Source organism: Protopterus annectens, chromosome 5.part0 (assembly GCF_019279795.1).
Source record: "Protopterus annectens isolate FY-2018-M chromosome 5.part0, PAN1.0, whole genome shotgun sequence".
NCBI lineage: Eukaryota > Metazoa > Chordata > Ceratodontiformes > Protopteridae > Protopterus > Protopterus annectens.
In genome coordinates, this window is record NC_056735.1 from 1,893,694,318 (window position 1) to 1,893,714,586 (window position 20,269).

The 20,269-nt window shown below is 40.9% G+C and overlaps 2 protein-coding genes across 4 annotated transcripts in view; one reads left to right on the plus strand and one right to left on the minus strand.

Moving 5' to 3' along the window:
* NUFIP1 (nuclear FMR1 interacting protein 1) overlaps window positions 1-16,340 on the minus strand; it is a 461,243-nt gene extending 444,903 nt beyond the window's left edge. For all 3 annotated transcript variants that reach the window (XM_044071710.1, XR_006364830.1, XR_006364831.1), the window contains exon 1: window positions 14,754-16,340. In XM_044071710.1, the coding sequence (XP_043927645.1) occupies window positions 14,754-16,335 (1,582 nt within the window). In that variant the 5' untranslated portion in view covers window positions 16,336-16,340. The remainder of the gene's footprint in view (window positions 1-14,753) is intronic.
* A 313-nt stretch (window positions 16,341-16,653) lies between these two features.
* Window positions 16,654-20,269, plus strand: part of GPALPP1 (GPALPP motifs containing 1) — a gene marked incomplete in the record, with an annotated part of 254,153 nt that continues 250,537 nt past the window's right edge. The window contains 1 exon segment of the mRNA XM_044071711.1: window positions 16,654-16,864. Within this exon segment, the coding sequence (XP_043927646.1) occupies window positions 16,774-16,864 (91 nt within the window).

The window sequence follows — 20,269 nt, forward strand, 5'->3', positions numbered from 1 at the left end:
CATTAGGACTCCTTTTCTTCCTGAAGTCTCTGTCCCTCTTAATTACGTTTCTTTAAAGACATCAAAACAACACAATAACTCCAAAATTAAAATTTTTAATGAAAATTTTTATCAGGAAACTGAACTATGAAATGCTCTTTAGCACTCTTCTCATAGCGTCAAAGGAAATGGGACAGCTGTCTCTTCAATTTTGAGAACATCAAGTTATTTTTTCTGACATAATACTAAAAGGACTAAAATTCAGTCCAACAAAATATTCTTTTGGATCTGATTAATAGCATGTTATGTTCCAATAGCTTTTAATAGTTGTCCCCCTGAACAAAACTGATACTATGTTTACTCTAAATGGAATGCTCTGAAAATATGTTAGTAATCTGAATTTCAAATAGCCATTCTGACCTGGGACACACTCTTTCTAGGACCCGGTCTGTGTAAAAGTTAGAAATGTTCTTTTAACATAGGAAAATACAATTAACTTGACTCCTATTTAGTTTTAAAGGCAAAACAATAGCGACGTTGTGAATGTGCATGTAATTTTCCATTTAAATATTTCTGTTACACCATTTATTACAAAAACGTTTTGAAATAATAAACTAAAAATATGAGTACTCTCCATAACACTGACCTGTTAAAATGGTCTGGCTACAGGAATTGTCAGGACAAATACCACTAGTGTTATGACAGCTCAGCACAAACATTTTCCCAGGCTGCCAGACCTGTCCCCTTAATTCCATAATGTACTGACAATCTAGAATATTCAAGCTCCATACCAAGTTAAAGAGAGAGGGAAGAAGGAAGGGATTCTTCCTGCATCCCGAACTTCTCTAATAGAGGCAGGGTTACAGTGAGCACCCATAACTTTTATACCTGATCTTAAGGAGCTTTGGCTGAAAAAATTGTCAGGAATAAATTCCTATCTCAATCTTCTAGGATATCTGTCCTATGGGAACAAGACAGATCCAGCTTACAATGTTTGGTTAAGATGTTCAAGGACAACCAGGTGGCCTTGTACAAATACCATCTAGTGAAGCATTATGGAGAAAGCCGTGAATGGTCATCAATGCTCTGGTAGAGCATCTTCAGACACATTCTTGTAAGGGATTAGTGTATTTTCATAGCAGAAAATACAATTGGTTGGTCAGTGTACAAACCATTATACAGTAACCTTCTTGCCTTCTCTGCCTTTATCAATCAACTTTAACAACTGATGATCCTTTCTTTGGTTCTTAGATCTGTGCACATAACTAAGCTGTCAATGAATACCCATGGCGAGCCAAAGCAGGTCCCCTGGTCGAAGAATACTGTGAAAAGAACACTAGTACGTGGAAAGGCTGGTTAGATGTTATTCCATACACCATGCAACTCTATGCACAGAGATAGAGTCTGTAAGCAAGAAAACACCATCTTTTTGGAAGACTAGGTAAGCAGAACATGTAGAAAGGTCTTGCAGCTTAGATCTTCATATAGCAGAAGTTACTGCCAGCAAACACAAAAAAATATTCTAAGACAGAAACCAAAGATCCACAGAAAATGTAGGCTCAGACAGATTACTTCTAAACATTTCATTTTTTCTGTAATTATCAGCCTAATACAGTTTAAGGTAGCAGAATAAATAGAGCCCATCCCAGCATTCAATGGGTGTAAGAAAGAGAATTAATCACACATCCGACTCCATGCCAACATAAAAATGCATAACCAAGGTGGAACTGTATTTCTTAAGGATTGAAAGAAGTAAAGTACCTTTTAGAAAGGCCTTGCAAACCATGAATAAGACCCAAGAGTTTGGAGTTATGGCAAATATAAAATTTAAAAAAAGCCACCAGGTGAACTTTAAGAATGAAACAGTTAAGATCTGAATATGAAGTTCTGAGAATGCTGCATTACAAAAAAACATATGGGGAGTAAGGGCATCCATTAGCTGTGAAGCTACCCAAAAAGAAAAATTACCAGTTTGCACATTTTCTGAGACAGTGTTTTCTGCAAGGTAGTAGTGACAGAGACTATCCTAACTGAGGTTGTGGTGCTGCGGTAGCGTTGTCCCCTCACAGTAAGACGTTGTCCTGTTCGATTCTCAGCTAGAGCGTTTTCTGTGTGTAGACGTGCGTGAATGGGCATACCTTCGTTGATGGTTGTGTGTCAGGGCCGGCAACTCGGCATGTAAAAATCTACTGCCAATCATTAGCGGACCGGAGTTCCGCTGTGGTGACCCCTAACCAGGAAAAGCCGAAAGACACAACAACAGTAGTGACAGAGACCATTATGTCTGAAAAACTGAATGTGTGAGACTGTAGACACTAAGTCACATTTTTGAGGAAATGAAGACTTGTACAGTCTTCCCCAACAGGAAGAGTCAGATGATGTTTCTAATAGAGAGGCAAGCTGTTAATTCCTCGTACACAGGAAACCCGACAAAACAGAGCAAGTAGTATCAGTTCCTCTTATCAGATTACTGGCAGACAATGTCATAAGTTGGAAGGGAAGGAAAGTATAACTAATTGCTGGCCTTTGTCATACATTGGAAGGGAGGAAAACAAAAAGATTCCTTTTGGCCAAGACGGCTCTGTACACGCAGCACCAATGTATCTCTGCACAGGCTAACACAGGTGGAATGACAAAGAAAAAAAAAAACATAATACTTGATATGGGCTGGAAAGGCAGAGGGGTCATAAACTGGTTTACCTGATTCTTTGAAAATTATTTTAGCCACAAATTGTCTAAGGAATTACTTATGTGATAAAAAGAATGTTCCTGGTTCTGTCTTCCACACAGTTCATCGCTCATGGGATATGGACTACTGAAAGGTATCTGAAGGTCTGAAAGGCTCATTCCCACAATCTCATGCCCCTCCAGGTATAAAACAAGTTGCCAGATTTATCAAGACAGGACTTGTGGAATCCAGTGCTGCAGTGAATGTAGATACAATAGAACTGATCTAATTTCCAGCACAGTGATGTGGATCCCTAACTCTGTTCCACCCCAGGTGATGTTTGTCCTAGTGCATGCCAACCATCAAGCCACCCACAAACAGACTTCAGCCCATTTTTTTCTTCTACAGTGAGGAGTCCTCCATAACCATGGAGGCAACAACCATCTGGAGGGGTCTCATGAGAGTTGTCTCCTCACTAGCACTCTGGTATGAGGACATTATGATGATTCTGACCCCATCCCTTGGGTTGGGAGATACCACTTCACCACAGGGCTCACAATGCCCTCCGCATGTGCTTGCACACTCCTACATGTCCACTATGAAGGCTAGTACACACGAGAGGTTGGAGGAGTATAACTCTCACACCCAGAAGAGGGGTTGGAGAAGTATAACTCTCACACCCAGGTCAAGGCCTTATCTCCTGCATCCTAACCCATATCCATAGGGAATGGTGCAATCCATTGCCAGCTCTAACCTGCATACCCTCCACCAGCATGATGAGTATGCCCATTTTCCCCTGCCAACTCTATCAGTCATCCAAAGCTACTACTCGAGCCTGGGTATCCTGAGTCACAGTCAGCGCTTTCTCCTTCTGCACCAGCTAAGATAGCTAATTTCTGACTCTGCCCTGTTCCAGGGTCCCTGTGCTATGTCAGCAATGTAATGATGCTCCCAATGTGCAAGCCTAAGTTAGTCATGGTCAGTATCATTTTGAGAAATGACTCTATGAAAGCTTTGTGTAATTAGAGGTTGCAGCCACTAAAGATACTACTAGTAAGTCCTCAAAATCTTTATCAGGACAGCTAACAGGTCAGAATTCTGCAACCACAACATACTCATGCCTACTGGAGCACTTGTGTAAAATATCATATGGGAAAGCATAGGTATAAATGCAGTTTTACGTCCAAACAGCTATGAGGCAAAGTCTGTCTGAATCTTTAGGTTGTGAAAGAAACTGGTAAATTATAGAAATGTTGTCTGCAACTCCCACTACAGCTAGAGCTACTCAATATGTGTTGGTAACTAGAAAATAGTACCTAAAAGTCAGAAGCTGCATTAGTATCAGTTGAGCTTTTGCATGATTCAGATCGAGCTCTGGGAGTGCAAAGTCTAAAAAGGAATGCCCCAATACCAGATGAGACTGTCTGCTGCTGGCAACTAGGAAAGTAGCGTTTACTTATTTGTACTTTGTTTACCAGGAAATTCCACTGGGCCAATCAGAACCCATTTTCAGTGGAGGCCCGGGGAGAAAAGCTCCACAGATAGCATACATTGGTGATATTCATACAGCAGCAAATACATTCAATCCGCAGTAAATACGTAGAATAGTGAAAACATTCACTTCAGAAGTAAATACAACAGTAAATAAACACTCAGTTGACAAAAACAATAGAATATAAGTAAACAAGTAGAGAGACAAACATCATATTACAATTATCTAGGTTTTAGAGCAGTAAGGAATTACGGTGAACATTATAAGATGGTAGCTATGAAGACATCACTTCTACACAAAACTTTAAGGAAGCTGTGTGCAAGTACAGTTCCAGGTAGAAGATAGGTATTCACGTCAGTGTTCTTATCTGTTCTAATTGATAATGGTACAGCACTCCATTTTTTGGCTACGGAGCAGGAGTAAAGGAGCTGGACAGCTGGAAGGTTTGGCTTATGTACTTGTAAGAGTTACTGATTCGCAGATCTGAGGGACCACTTTGGGTGGTAATAAGTAAATATTGAGCTGAGGGTAGGACACTCTGAAGGTTTAAATATCATTTTGTATGCTACAGTTAGTTGCACGTAGGAGAGGTAGTGTGGAAGTTCAAACCATTTTAGGGAGTGTAGAGCAGTGCAATGATGGGGAGAATATTTGAGATCAGTTGCGAACTTAGCTATTTTATTTTAACAAGTCTCAAGCTTAGCCTTTAGTGAGGATTGGAGGTTAGTGAGCAGTGAAGCATTGTAGATGAGTAAGGGGAGTAAGCTGAACCAAGGGTTTGTTTAGTTGAGGGGCATAGGAAGTGATTGCCTGCACAGAAGTCCTAGTTTTTGATGGGTTTTGCGGATATTATGTTATGTGAATATTAAATTTGAGGAGATCATCTACACTGACTCCTAGACGTTTTGTGTGGTTAACAACTTAAATTTTTGAGTTACTTTGAGAATATATAGAGAACTTACTTTTGTCTAATAGAGTTGCTTTCTTAGGGAGTGAATAATATATCTTGTTTTTATTTGGATTAAGGGCTAGGTGGTTATTGTACATCCAGGTTTCAGTGGTGAAGACGGCCAATTGAGTTTTGTGTTGCAGGTCAGAAACTGAGTCACCTGAACATACGATAGTTGAGTCCTCTGCGTAGTGAATAAGAGATCCCAGAGTAATAGAAGAATGGAAATTATTAATGAAAATGCTGAATAGGAGGGGTCCAAGTATACAGCCTTGGGGAACTCCAGTAGAGGTGTTCAAATATGGAGAGACAGAGTTGCCATTTGACAGCCTGTTGTCTGTCTTTTAAATAATTTGAGAACCCGTTGAGTGTGGTGGGGGAAGGACCAACGTTAGAAAGCTGGTTTAGAAGTAAAGGGTGAAAAACACTATCAAATGCCTTAGATAGAGCTAGGAAGAGAGTGGCGACTATTTTACCAATATTGTGGGCTCCGTTTACTGTGTCCATAAAAAATATAATGGCAGCTGTTGTACTATGGCCTGGTCTAAATCCATGTTTGGTGGGTGACAGGAGTTGGTTATGAAGAAGAAAGTGCAGAAGTTGATTATGTATTTATTTTTCCAAGATCTTATATATGGGGGAGAGGATGGCAATGGGAAGGAAGTTGGTGATATCAGTATTCTTGCCGCTTTTATGAACAGGGAGAATACATTTTCCCAGGTATTAGGGACATAGTATCCTTGGATCTATCTATTGATAAGTATACTTACAGGATATGTAATGGCATCTGCTGCAAGTTTTAGATATTCTGATAGCAAGTTGTCAGGAGCAGAGTATGGTTTGAGTTTCAGAAGTAGTTTCTTTATTGTGGTGACAGAAATGGGATTTAGAGTGAAAGTGTGTGTGGAGTGGGTTAAGTGAGCGAATGTAGTAGCATTGCTTGGGCTGCAATTTGTTTGGGAAACATTTAGCAAAATTGTCAGTTATAGAACCGATGAAGAAAGAATTAAAAAGGGTAGATCTTTCTTGAGAAGATTTGTTGGGATGTGGACATGGGTTACTTTTTTGCCTGGATTTAGCAGTGAAGTAACGGAATTCCAGAATTTTTTTGGGGGGTGGGGGGTGTTTATGGCTACATTGCAGTTTTATACGGTATTCCTTTTTCGCTTTGTTCACTAGTCTTTTTTGTTTTTTGTTTTTTTTACCTGGTTAAGAAGTTGTATAAATTTCAACAGGTCTGGAATGTTTTTGTTTGTTTACCACTGTTTCCATATTTTGTCTCTGGTTATCATCAGATCTTTGGTAGGCTTAGTTAGCCAGAGGGCATAGTATGACTTAATCCTCTTTTTACAAAGGGGTGCTAGGCTGTTTAGTGTGTTCAGAAATGTAGTGTTGTAACAGTTGACAGCATCAAGTGCGAGTGTTTTTAGGATTCGCCAGTTTATCCTTAGAATATCGGTGAAGTTATGTGGTTTAAATTTAATGAGGTTTTTTATTCGTTTGTATTGATGTTTGCTTTGACAGGAGGAGGAGTATGGCAAATAAAGACAGGGAGATGATCACTCAGGGTGTCTGGAAGAGTATCTGCTTCAGATATTTTGTTAAGGTCAGTGACTAAAATCCAGTCTACGATGGCGCCACTGTTGTTGTCTTCATTAGGTCTAGTAGGGAAATTGATTAGTTGTGTGAAGTTGTATAGATTAATGTTCGAAGGAAGGAAGGTTGGAGCTGAGGTTTAGCCAGCTGATATTTATGTTGTCAAGGATGATAGTTTCATTTTTAATAGCAGTCAAGACCTATGCAAGGATATCTTCTAAAATGGAATTGTTGTTGCCAGGAGGTATGTAAAGAACTATGATGCACAGATTTGTGTAGTTATTCATTTTTAGGAGAGAAATGAGAATTTCAACACTAGAAAATTCAGGAACAAAATTTGTATATAGAACTATATTACAGTTGTTAGCAAAAACTAGTGCTAAACTGCCTCCTTTTTTATGGGGCTTGTCGGAGTTTATGGATTGAAAGCCTGTGGGAGAAATGATAAATCTTTAATGGACAGTTTTAACCAGGTCTCAGTGGTAGTAATAATGTCTGGTGATTATGAGAGATCCAAGCGTGAAATTTTGCTATGAATGCTTTGGCGATTAAAGGTTACCATGTATAACAATTTGTGAGAATTATTGTTGACAAAAGGTATAGAAGGGTTAGGGTGTATGTCACCGCATAAGTACAGTAGAGAAATTAATAATGTATGCTACTGACATATGTTTTGAGGATGTTTTATTGTGATATACTTGAATACAGGTGGAAGTACTGTTTATTGTGGTAAAATGGATTTGTTACAGGAATATTTTTTTAACTTGTATTAGTAGAGTGGGTTTATTTGGTAGAGGCTGGGACATATCAGTGTAGCTTTTAAATTGGATAGCTGTGGAAGTGGTGGTAGTTGACATTAGTAGAGACAACATGATGTGAATAACAGAAAAAAAGAATGCGGTTAAAAGCGAGAAAGTGCGTGCTTGGTGTCAGCATAGCTGTAATTGGAAGGGTTTGAGTCTGAAAGTTTGTAATAAATAGAGTCGAGAAGGATGTAATATAATAATATGGAAGGTAATGTAGAGTAGCAAGTGATGACAAAAGGTGCTAGGGACAGCTGATAGAGAAGAAGGCAAAGGTAAAGCTTGGGAGTAAATACAGTAATATGAAGTGGGTGTGATCAATGACAGATATGAAGGTAGAGGAAGGAGAGAAATAGGTAGAGCAGAAGGTAGAAGTATGATTGGAGGGAAAGAGGGGAGGGAATGGTAAACTGAAAGTAAGGAAGGAGAGGTTGTGACTGGATGTAGAAAATAAGGGGAGGAGTAATACAGGTATAAGTTTAGGTGTAGTGTAGTGGGGGTTAGTGGGAATTGGGGGTAGAATAGGGGAGCAGAGTGACCCTGAGCAAAGCAAGGGTGAATACAGTATAAAATGCCAAAATCTAGTACTACAACTATTAGCAGAGAAAAACTCACTGGTTCACCAGGGGATGAGGGCTAACTAAAGAACTGTTAAGAAAGACCACCCCAAACAACTGACAGAGGGTATGCATAGCTGTATGAGAGGGGATTGCCAACATCCTGGCAGATAGGTTCAGTGCTAACTCTACCCCCCACCCCCTAAAGGGCCCATATCTATACAGGAGGAATGCAGAGTCCCTGTAATCACAACTACGCAGGTAAAAGCTGCACTCTCTAAAGCCAAAAACACAGCATCCATGGGACCGGACAACATCCCAGGCTGTATTTTACATGAACTTCAGAACGAACTGGCTCCCCACCTAAGCACCATGTTCAATCATAGCCTCACATCAGGCTTTGTGCCCACTGAATGGCGTACAGCAACAGTTATCCCACTCCACAAAGGAGGAGCCACCACTGATCCCAGGAACTATCACCCTATTAGCCTGACGAGCCTGATCTGCAAGGCCATGGAACGCATCATCATGGAACTCATAAACAAAGACATTGATAACCTCCAGACTCTAGATCCCACCCAGTTCAGGTTTCTGAAAGGCAGATCATGCCTCCTGAACCTGATTGACTTCTTTGAGGCAGTCACCAAAGCCGTAGATGAGGGTAAGCTGGTTCACACAGCCTATTTTGATCTCGCCAAGGCTTTCGACACCACCCCCCATTCTGGAATTATAGCTAAACTACGTATAAATCCCTACGTCACAAGATGGGTTGCCAACTGGCTGACTGACAGAACCCACACTGTAAATGATGCACACTCCAAATCTGACCTCAAACTAGTGACAAGTGGAGTACCACAGGGTTCAGTCTTGGGACCTCTCCTGTTTGGTATCTACTTCTCTGAAGTACAGGCTAACACAGAAGGCCTATGGCTAACGAAGTTCGCAGATGACTGCAAACTAGGAGCCATAGTCGAGTCCTCAAATGATGTGGAAATCCTACAGAAGGGTCTCGCTGAGATAGATGCCTGGTGTCAGAGCCATGGCCTCAAGCTCAATGCCAAAATGCATAGTCATCCCCTTTGGTAAAAATTCTATACCAATGAACTACTACATAGACAGCAGTCTACTTAACACCGAATGTGTGATGAGACCTTGGGACCCAGGTGGACAGTAGTCTGTCCTTTGATAGTCACATCGTCACAGTAGTCAGGAAGTCCTTCTACGTGGCACACCTAATCATAAAAGGGTTCTCATCCAGGAAAAAAGAGGTCATTGTTCCCCTCTACTCGACACTCATTAGACCCATTATAGAGTACAACGCCCCTTTTGGAATGTACCTCACAAGACATCTGCAGCAGCTGGAAAGGCCACAGAAGTACCTCACAAAGAGGATTACTGGCCTCAAACAGATGCCCTACACTGACAGTCTCAAAAAACTTTACACGGTAGCATATCGCCTTCTACGAGGTGATCTCTGCCTAACATATAAAGCTTTGTCAAACCCAGAGCTGTTGGACATGATACACCTACAGAAATCAACCAATCCCTCCAAGCTACACACTCTAGGGACCTAAACCTTGTCATCACAATAAACAGGACATGCTGGAGGGATAGATTCCTGTCCCAGAGACTCCCCATACTCTGGAACAGGCTACCCATCTATGTCAAGCAAAGTTCTTCATTAGCACTCCAAGAAAAATCTTGATTAGTGTATGGGAAATAGGAAATACACCCCAGGGATGACTTCTGTGTCTCTGCTAGACAGTGGCACAGGAAAATAACTTTCTTGGGTGGTGTAAGCCAGGGAACCTTGTTGGATGGGCTTACGTAGGCCCTCGGGCCGATAACCTAGTACCTACCTATGAATGTATAGTGGAGCTGTTCCAAATAGTGTGCATGCCACTTACTGAAACTAGTTAGATTACTTGGACCACAGAGTAAGATTATTCAAGGAAAACTTACAAATGTTACAGTATATAGTAGTTTCTCTTATCGGAGCGTGATCCAGAGCACTGGAAAGGTGTCACACTCGAGGTTGAAGCAGGGATGAGTAGATACTATAAACTGAGGAGAATGGAGATTTAATTAGGGACATTTGATATGCAACTAAACAGCCACCTTTTCTTGACCAACTACAGGAATTCCTAACACTTAAATGAAGTTACATTAACACATTATACTAACATTACCAGTGTAAATATCATTATAACTTTAGTGTAAAATAGGCTGTGTTCCAACAAAAAAACTTTACAAGAGGCTACACTACAGTGAAGGTAAGTGACAAATATAGGAAACGCTAACACAGTAATACATTCCTGGCCTCCAAGTCACAAATTTTAACACTACAGACAAGCATATATATCCACAGCTAAAAACAGTCTGAAGAGTACAACTAAAAAGACAGCCTAGTAGTAGCTACACTTAATTATGGTAAAAACACTGTCATATTAACACAAAACTCTTGTCGGACAGCGATCCGGAGCATTGGAAAGGTGCCACAGTCAAGGTTGAACAGGGAAGCAGGGGAGAGCAAATACTGCAGTTACATGGGTGAGCACACCAAGATGGCCGCGGAAAGCATGCAGTAGAGTGGGGAAGATTTAAAAACATCTACATATGGATACATTTTCTGATCCTTGAAACCTAATGAAGGTGCTTAGTACTTCCATATTTTTATGAATACCCTGTAAGCTGACATCATAAAAAGGCATGATTCTGATTTAGTAGTAAGCAGCCCCTACACAAAGGTGGATGAATCTTCTGGAGAGCTCCTTAATCTTGGAATGCAGATAAAAATTAAAGATCTAAACAGAACATCCACTCTCCTCTATAAAGAATAAGAATAAACTACGATGCAAAAAGACCAGTTAAGGATGAAATGCATTAGACTATCAAGATAAAATACTGTCTTGTGCCTTTATGGAATCCACAAAATGATTGTGGAATAATACCCTTGTTTTTCCTACTTAAGTAGGACCTCCTGGTTGGTACATTTTTTCAAGGAACATAAGCAACAACTTCCTTTTCACTTTTTTTCTGGTGAAGGTGAGATGCCTGACAAAGGAAAAATTGGAGGAAAGGAAAGAGCATCTTATTAGCTAGCCTTTGACTGTTATCTCTCATATACACTGTAGGTGATGGTCTGCTACAATGGTTTAAGACAGAAGCACATAACTCTGACCGACTCCTTCTAATGGTTGCTGGACTGTCACAACTGTGGCTTAGGTATCTATCGGTCCTGATGAACATAAAAACATACCAGATTAACCAAGGATTGCAATACTTAATACACCCCACATACTCTTACAATCATAAAAAACTAACTGTATGACAATCCCAGGAAAACAAAGACACCAAAGGAGAACCCATGACAAACTCCTACTTTACATAACATTTTATATACATTAATTTCCCAAAAGGGCAGCCAGACGTATGGACCCCAGTCCCAGTGCCAACCTTGGATCTTGCTACAGGAGATAGGTGGGAGCTCCTACTGCAACAAGGACCCTCTACTTGAACATTTACTGTTAAAATGAGTACTACACAACTGCATTATGTTCACTTTATGCATCATTGCTACTGTACATACTGTACTATGAGAAATAAAAAGCTGTAGTAATGAATGGCACCTGACCTTTGACCCAAGGAGGAAGGCTACAGCATCACTGCTGCAGTACAGTCTGTACTATGGGAAATAAAAAAAACAGTAATAATAAATGGAACCTAGCACTTTGCCTAAGGAGGAAGGCTACAGCATGTCTTTCAGTACAAGCAGTTACAAAACCTACTTTACTTCTAAGCTGCAGGTTCAGCCTTTAATGTTAGGTTATGATGCAGACTAAGGTCCATGCTGATCTAGTAGAGTAGGCCCTAACTTGTGCATTTTGTTGTGGTCATAACACAAGGCAATTCAGTTTGCCAGTCACTAATGATTTGTGTGGACACTGGCCAGCTTGTGCATTTGCTGAATGCTAAAATTAAAGAAATAAAGTTTGTCTAACTAAAACTACAGCTGTGTTTCATACTTACCATAAAACCGTGAAGAAAAGTCAGGTTTAACAATAAATCATAACATTTGAGTTTACCAACCTTCTGTTTCCTAAGATAAAGATGGAATTTTCCATTGTGCTGCTTCTCTGAGAGGAATAGCACTCTTGTATGCCTTCAGAAGTGCAAACATAAGCAGTTTGAAACCTCCATATTTATAGATGTGTATATACTATAAAATACCCTTTATTATTCTTCACAGAAGTTATTTGAGCCAAGAAGACCCACAGAGAAGCAGGCTTGTATCAAGTAAAGATCCAACACTAAAACAAGTAGCTAAGTATTTGTGAAAACATCAAACATGAATTCAAATAAAAGTACAAAGTACATTCAGGATAATAGAAGAAATCAACACAAAAGTTCTCAAAAAGGAAAACATTTAAAGTGACCTCTCCTCAAAGATCTACTGTTATGGCAAGTACATAACACAACTGTACAGCCTTCTCTTGTCTGTGTATGGGTGGGTCACTGTAGAAGTGAATTATAACATTGGGCACCTCTTAAAGTAGTACTCAGTGACTCCAGGAAGTTAACAGTACTACAGGGAAATACTGTGTGCCATGTCAAAACCTGTCCTATTATTAGAATGCGCTTCCAATGTGTACTGTCTGGTAAATATGCAAATAGTTACCCATGCCGCAGCTTCTTAGGCAGAAATATTTCTAAAGAAGGTTTCTGATACTGGTGCTGCCCTACGGTAATCAACTATAATAGTGCCTTACAAAGAATAACAAGTTCATAGATAAGTACTAAGCTAGCTGCCCTTGTGCGCCATTTTAAGCCTAGCCAGTTTCCCTTTTTGTGCACAAATTAACCTAACCAATTTGGTTAGAAACTGACCTTACCCATCTCATAGTTGATAATTATATATCAATCCTAATAGGAATAACTGGGATCATACCATAGATAAATTGAGGGGACATAAGCATGAAATAAAGCATTTGGGAGCAGCCTCTGTCCATTAGTAGCACAGGGAGCAGTCCTGGGGTAAATGCTCTGTTTCCCATCCATACATTCAAGTTGTGCTTAAATACAGACAGGGAACTATTTTGTTTTATGTGGATAGGGAGTTTATTAAGCCATGCCAAATGCCTGTCAATCATATTGACAAAAGATGTGCAGTACTATTACTGCCTACCTCATTTAGGCATCTGTACCCATCTTTAAGCAATGTTGCTAGTCTAACCACAGTAGCTTTGGACTGAACCTCCTCATATACATAAGCTGATTTTACTCTAACAGCTGCTCTCTTGTTGCTCACAGAACCTCAAAACAATGTTTCTGGCATGCAACAAGATCTTAAAGCAATGGAGCTATAATTTTTGGCAGAGCAAGCATCATAAAAACAGCATTACTTTTTCTAGCCTGTGGCACTCTACTGACTGAGAACCAAGCCTTGTTTAGCTGCAAGCATATGCAACACTAACAAATCTACTACTATGTACTGTTATGCCCATAGCTGATCAGCCTACCAGTAATTAACTATTGCAGCCAAGTCTACAAAACATTGCTGTAACATTATAACTGTTTTACTATTCTTAACTCCCTCCTTTCCTTTATCACTAAACTGTTACCCTTATTCCACTCCCTCTTATTACTTTCACTCTGCCCATCTCTTATACCTTTCTGTTCCTCAGCTGCATTCCATTGCCTATATTAAAGACTTATTTACTTTTACCCAAAAAATGCAGAATTTGCCTTGTTTGTGACAAACTCCTGTGAACTGCAGGTTTCTATCAATCACTTTAGTATGACCCACAGATGACCAGACCCATCATAAATAATGATAACACTTGCCATATATTTAAACCCGTTTCTCTGACAATGCAAATTACTGCTGTATCATGAATTTTGTAATAAATTTTGTAACCTGCATCAGTGTGTATCCCTACATTTTGTAATTTTGAGCCAGTGCTATTACTCCAATTGAAACCAATTCCAATGCGTCATGGAAGACATGAGTCTGATTAGTTCCCGGCATTTGCGGAGCCTGTGTTGGATGAAGAAAGTTGAGCAGCTGCAGCTAGCTCACCCATTCAAGAAACAATGGGGCAGTTTAGTTCTAGTGGAGACCAGATGGTGTAGCAGCATGCGGGGGAGGGGGGGGGGGGGGGTCAGGGAAAAAACAGCCTCAGGTCTGCCAGCAGGAAAATGTGCTGAAGATGGGATACAAGTACCAATAGGTCAAGCACATTCAAGTCCATACTCACAGAGGAAACCACTCCCAATAAGGAAAGGAGTTGTGGCACAAACATCTTATCTACCAATCTACCAATATAATGGCTCACTGACAACTGGATACCATTTCAACTAAGATAACAGGCAAAAGACAGGAAGAAAAAAAAAAAAAGACATGATCAGTCAAGCATCATGAGATGATATTTGGCAGAAGAGGGGTTAAGAAAGAAGCATGGACAGGTAAACAAACTGTGCTGATTTGATTCTCCTAATCAAAGTGCAAATGTCTAATCATGTTACACTGGCTTGTAAGCACATAGCTAATGAAATCAACTATACGGATAGTAGTAAAAAATATGTCTGTCCTACAGACTTTTCATTACTGAATCTCAAAAAACAGTATTAGTAACCTTTACTAAAAGCAAATTTTCAATGGCATGACAACACAGTACACAAAGAAAGTATAGATTTTAAAATTACATACCTTGGAATGGTCTTTTATAATAATTATTAAACCAGTTTTTTTGCTGAGATGGCATATTCCACTGTCCCCACTGTGACTGTCCATTTTGAGAGGGAGAGGAGGATGATGACTGTAGTGGCAGTGAAGGAGTAGGTAAGCCAAAACCACAAGTGCTACCAAAAGACTGGGATGCATTAGAAAACCATGCTGGAGGAAGACCAGAAGACTGATGAAGGCCTGTAGGAAAACTGGACGTTGATGGTGGGCCACCTGGCACAGGTAGACAATTAGCTGAAGGTGGATGATGGCTATGATTTGGAGGTGGTGCCCCAGTTGACAGAGGAAAGCCAGAGCTTGGAGAAGGAGCCCCAGATGGCAAAGGAAAGCCAAAGCTCGGAGGTGGAGTCCCAGACGGCTGAGGAAAGCTGGTGCTCAGTGGTGTGCCCCCTGATGTTGGAGGACAGTCAGAGCTCAGAGGTGTAGCCCCTGACTGCTGAGAAAAGCCAGTACTCGGGGGTGGCCTCCCAGATGGTGATGGAAAGCCAGGACTCGGGGGTGGCCCCCCAGATGGTGGAAGAAAGCCAGGACTCGGGGGTGGCCCCCCAGATGGTGGAAGAAAGCCAGAACTCGGGGGTGGCCCCCCAGATGGTGGAAGAAAGCCAGGACTTGGGGGTGGCCCCCCAGATGGTGGAAGAAAGCCAGGACATGGAGGTGCCCTGACAGATGGTGTAGAAAATCTAGAATTCGGAGGCGGACCTCCTGGTGGTAAGGGAAAACCACAGTTTGGAGGTGGGCCCCCTGACTGTGAAGGAAAGCCAGAGGTCGGAGGTGGACCTCCTGACTGTGAAGGAAAGCCAGAGGTCGGAGGTGGTCCACCAGACTGTAAAGGAAAGCCAGAGGTCGGAGGTGGACCCCCAGACTGTAAAGGAAAGCCAGAGGTCGGAGGTGGACCCCCTGACTGTAAAGGAAAGCCAGAGGTCAGAGGTGGACCCCCTGACTGTAAAGAAAAGCCAGAGGTCGGAGGTGGACCCCCTGACTGTAAAGAAAAGCCAGAGGTCGGAGGTGGACCCCCTGACTGTAAAGAAAAGCCAGAGGTCGGAGGTGGACCCCCTGACTGTAAAGAAAAGCCAGAGGTCGGAGGTGGACCCCCTGACTGTAAAGAAAAGCCAGAGGTCGGAGGTGGACCCCCTGACTGTAAAGAAAAGCCAGAGGTCGGTGGTGGACCCCCTGACTGTAAAGAAAAGCCAGAGGTTGGAGGTGGACCCCCTGACTGTAAAGAAAAGCCAGAGGTCGGAGGTGGACCCCCTGACTGTAAAGAAAAGCCAGAGGTCGGAGGTGGACCCCCTGACTGTAAAGAAAAGCCAGGGGTCGGTGGTGGACCCCCTGACTGTAAAGAAAAGCCAGGGGTCGGAGGTGGACCCCCTGACTGTAAAGAAAAGCCAGGGGTCGGAGGTGGACCCCCTGAATGTTGAGAAATACCACTGGTCGGAGGTGGACCCATTGGTGAAGAAAAATTACAAGCTGGAAGAGTGCCCGACCGAGGAGAAAAAACTGGTGGTCTCAACACAGAATGAGGAGGCGGATACCATCCGGACTGCTGCATCGTCACGTCTACTTTTCGAATAAACCTCTTGATTAAGTTTATGTTTTGCAAATCAGTAAACAAATCCCACGCTGAAAACACATGGCAAGTCGTCCCATATCCAATGCGTAATTTCCGTCTATTACTACCAGTCGCTACACTTTTTTTAGTGAAACTCTTATTTCATAAATGATGGAGTGAGAGGACTGATAAGCAGAAATTGACAAACGTTAACATAATTCTATTAGAGTCTACCGACGTGCTTTCCAAAATCATACGAGTTTTTCCACATCCTAGTGTGACATCATCACATGGTTCCTCCTCACGTAAAAGGTCCTGAACTAAAACCATAAAACTGTGTTAGAGATGATGGTTTAGTTGTTGTTTTGTTTATTCTTTCTAACTATTTGGGTTAAGCTCGTAATGTAATTATAATTGCTGATTATTATATGAGATTGTATGTTTGTTCCAATGACGTCCGATATCATTGGTCCGGCACTGCCTCCTGGCTTTAAATCTGTTAAAGAGCAAGACCAGGATGTACCAGCAGGTAGGTCCTTATCTATTAGTACATTTTAGGAATGTTTATGTAATTTTGATACTTTTTTCTGTAATATCAGTTTGTGAGAGGGTGTCTTCTTGGTATGGAACTGGTAGTTGGAAACCTTTATTTGGTTTAATACCAAAGCTTGTTGCATATATCCTAATTTTAGTTTAGTTATGGAGAGGGTGCAGACCTGTTAATTTAAGAATTGGGATAAACGGCAAAAGTTTTTTTTTTTTGTATATACGTATGTGTGTATTTTATATATATACACACACACCAGTGAGAGTTATTGGATGCTGTGTCTTTATTACGTTTCCGTATTAAAAAAAAAAAAAAACGCAAGTGTAACCTTCAGTATGGCAGCCTGTAGTCCACTGTATATGGTTCGAATCCTTCATTTTCATTTATTTTCTGCACGACTTTGAGTAAGTGGCTTAATTTCCTGAAAAGGGACAATTGTGTCCAGTGGGCTTATGTCTAGCATTACATAGTGACCAAAACTTTTTTACAGGGTTGTCTTAAAAAAAAAAAAAAATTGCCATTTCGTGAGTGATAACATAAAATTCTGAGCTATAAAAAGGAGCATTTAGAAGTGTTTGGCAGCAGTAGGGTGGCAAGAGCAGTAGCCAGCTATAGTAATTTCTTCCCCTTTTACCCTGTCTTTTTGTTTGCCCTCCAGCTGACTATTATCTGGTGGGTTTGAGCTATTTTCCCTTTTAGTGTGTCCCTGGTACTATCGCTCACTGTAGTAATCTTAAGATCCTGTATCAGAAGGCAAGCTGGTATGTAGATGGATGTATGGATAAAAGCTTATGCGTTGGCAGCTTTGTTTTCTTTGTACAGTAGTAGTTCTCTTTCTTTGCATATACAGTAACAGTATAGGCATATTCAGTAGGTTGTATGTAGTGCATGTGTGTTTTTCAGGTTTTATATATTAGTCTGAACTTTGCAGTGGAAAGGAAGGATAGATAGGGACATAAAAAAATGAAGAATTTCTCCATGTTTTAATTAAGAAATTCTTATTGTTGGCAACACAGATAAAATAGAAATTTCAAATCCACAAAGCAAAGGCTGATGGGGTTAAAGTACAGTTAAGTGCTTTTACTATAATGGTAGATGTTTGAGTAGATCACTGCTGCAGTAGCCTAAGCTAGTATGATCTGCCAAAGGTAATTTCCCCCCATCTGGCACCTACAAAAGCTTTTTGGGGTACTTTCTATATGTCATAGCAGCTTCTTGTATCACAGTGTAGGATATTAAGGGTACCTATGGCTCCAAACTTGTTTTCTTGTCCCCAAAAAAGGAATCCTGAGTTTTCAAACAGCAGTCTGTTAGTACACAACCTGTGGTGAGAGACTTGGTTAGTAAACTATCTCACATTTGACCATTGTGTAGGGGCAGTGGTCAGAAAAGCCTTTAGCTTGGTTAAATCATCATGTAGTGGCAGTGGTCAGAAAAGCCTTTTACTTGGTTCATCTCATAAGTAAAGGGATTGCTTCCAGAAAAAGAGATTATTACCTTTCTATACACCTCCCTCATTAGACCAATAACTGAGTATAACACCCCGTTTGGTATGTACTGTTCCAAACATCTGGACCAGCTGGAACTGCCACAGAAATACCTCATAAAGAGATTCCATGGCTTCCAACACTTGTCCTGTGTGGACAGGCTCAAATCACTATCACTCTTCTTGGTATCATACAGATTGCTCGGGGATGATGTGTCTGACCTACAAGGCACTCTTATCTTGGACCGTGCCCCACTAGAGATGCTCCATATCTGCAAGTCTAATTCCTTGCACATTACCTGTTTGAAAGGCCTGAATCTAATATGCAACATCAACAAAACCTGCTGGAGATACAGATTTGACTCCCAGAGGCTGCCCTTTCTCTGGAATAGAGTTCCCATATATGTCAAACAGAGTACCTCAATGACTCTCAAGCACAACCTTAATGAGTGGCTGGGAAACCACAAATTTATCCTAGGGATTCCACCTGTGTCCCTCATTGACAGGTGCTGACTGATGTTTCTTTTTTTGGGGATAAACTCTTGGCTAGACTTGTAAGGGCCCCAGGGCCATTAGCCTAGTAACCTCCTCCTATCATCCTAAATGGGGACATCCTGTATCTAAACAAATAATTTTTGGGTGACTTTCCTCAGCTATTGTTTTTTATTGGCACAAGGGCAAATCGTATCCTAGCACTGTCAAGGTGCATTCTACTAGAGCTATGGCTTTCCATACACATTTTCGCAAAGCATTACATATTTGATTCCTTTTCTTGATCCATGCCTAGCTTTGCTAGGGCTATTCTTCAGGGACTCCTGGAACCTTTTCCGTCCTTCCTGGTTTGGTAGGCTTTATCTACCCTTGCAGCCTAAAGCTACTGCAGCAGTGGGAATGATGAATATAGTATAATTGTGCAAGTTACACTTGACCTATAACTGTAGATGTTCAAATTCCTCATTACTGCAGTAGCTGCACCCTCCCTTGATCCCTCTACTCTACTATGTAATTGTAGCTGGGATATAAAGTAGGGTTCTTTGTGTTCTACTTTTATCTATATCCGTGTTTTATTGCTTTTTATTCAGGATTGTTTGTGTGTGTGTGTGTCTCTCTCTCTCTCTGCCTCTCTATGGGCAAAAAATGTCCCGAAGAAATCTTCACTCTGACTTCTAATTTCCATCCTTGGGACTAGCCATCAGAGTGAAGATGTGGCTGGGAGCCAAAGCTTTGTGAAGCTGGTCAGATGATAATTCCTGGGCAGGGAAGCAACCCATATAGCTTAAAAGTTACTGTGTCAGTGAGGAACCCAAACATTTATTGTTATGAGTTAGTGCAGCTTGTAAGTTGTGGTAGTTTACAAATATGCCTTTCAGGTAATGTTTATAAAGATCAGTTGTGTTTTACTGCACAGTGTCTAGTTTTTTGGAAAATATGTTCACCTTTGATTGCTATAGTATTAATCAACGATGAACATTTTGGAACACAACAGTGTTTGGGATCAGGTTATGAGATTAGTACTGTCCTCGTGGAACTTGCTGACTGAATCAGGGTTGTGGTATTGGTGCTTTATTTCTTGACTTATCAAACATTGTACCAAATATGCTTGTTCAGTCTTTTTCACCACATTATTCAGTTCTTTTAAAGTTGTATAGTGGAGGAGAATTGACCCAAGCTTTATGACAAATCAATTTTTTCTCATTTTCTCTGTTGGTCTTTGTTGGTGTTCTTCGGGACTCATGCTTGGCCACATGCTTTTTTTTTTTTTTTTTTTTTATTAACCGTGTAAAGGGACATTGTAATAGGTTCGTAGGGACATTGTAATTAAGCCAAATTAGTCGGCACACCATTGACTCTAACTTGGTTTATTAAATTCAAATTAGTCCTGTACACTGTTGTCACTTACT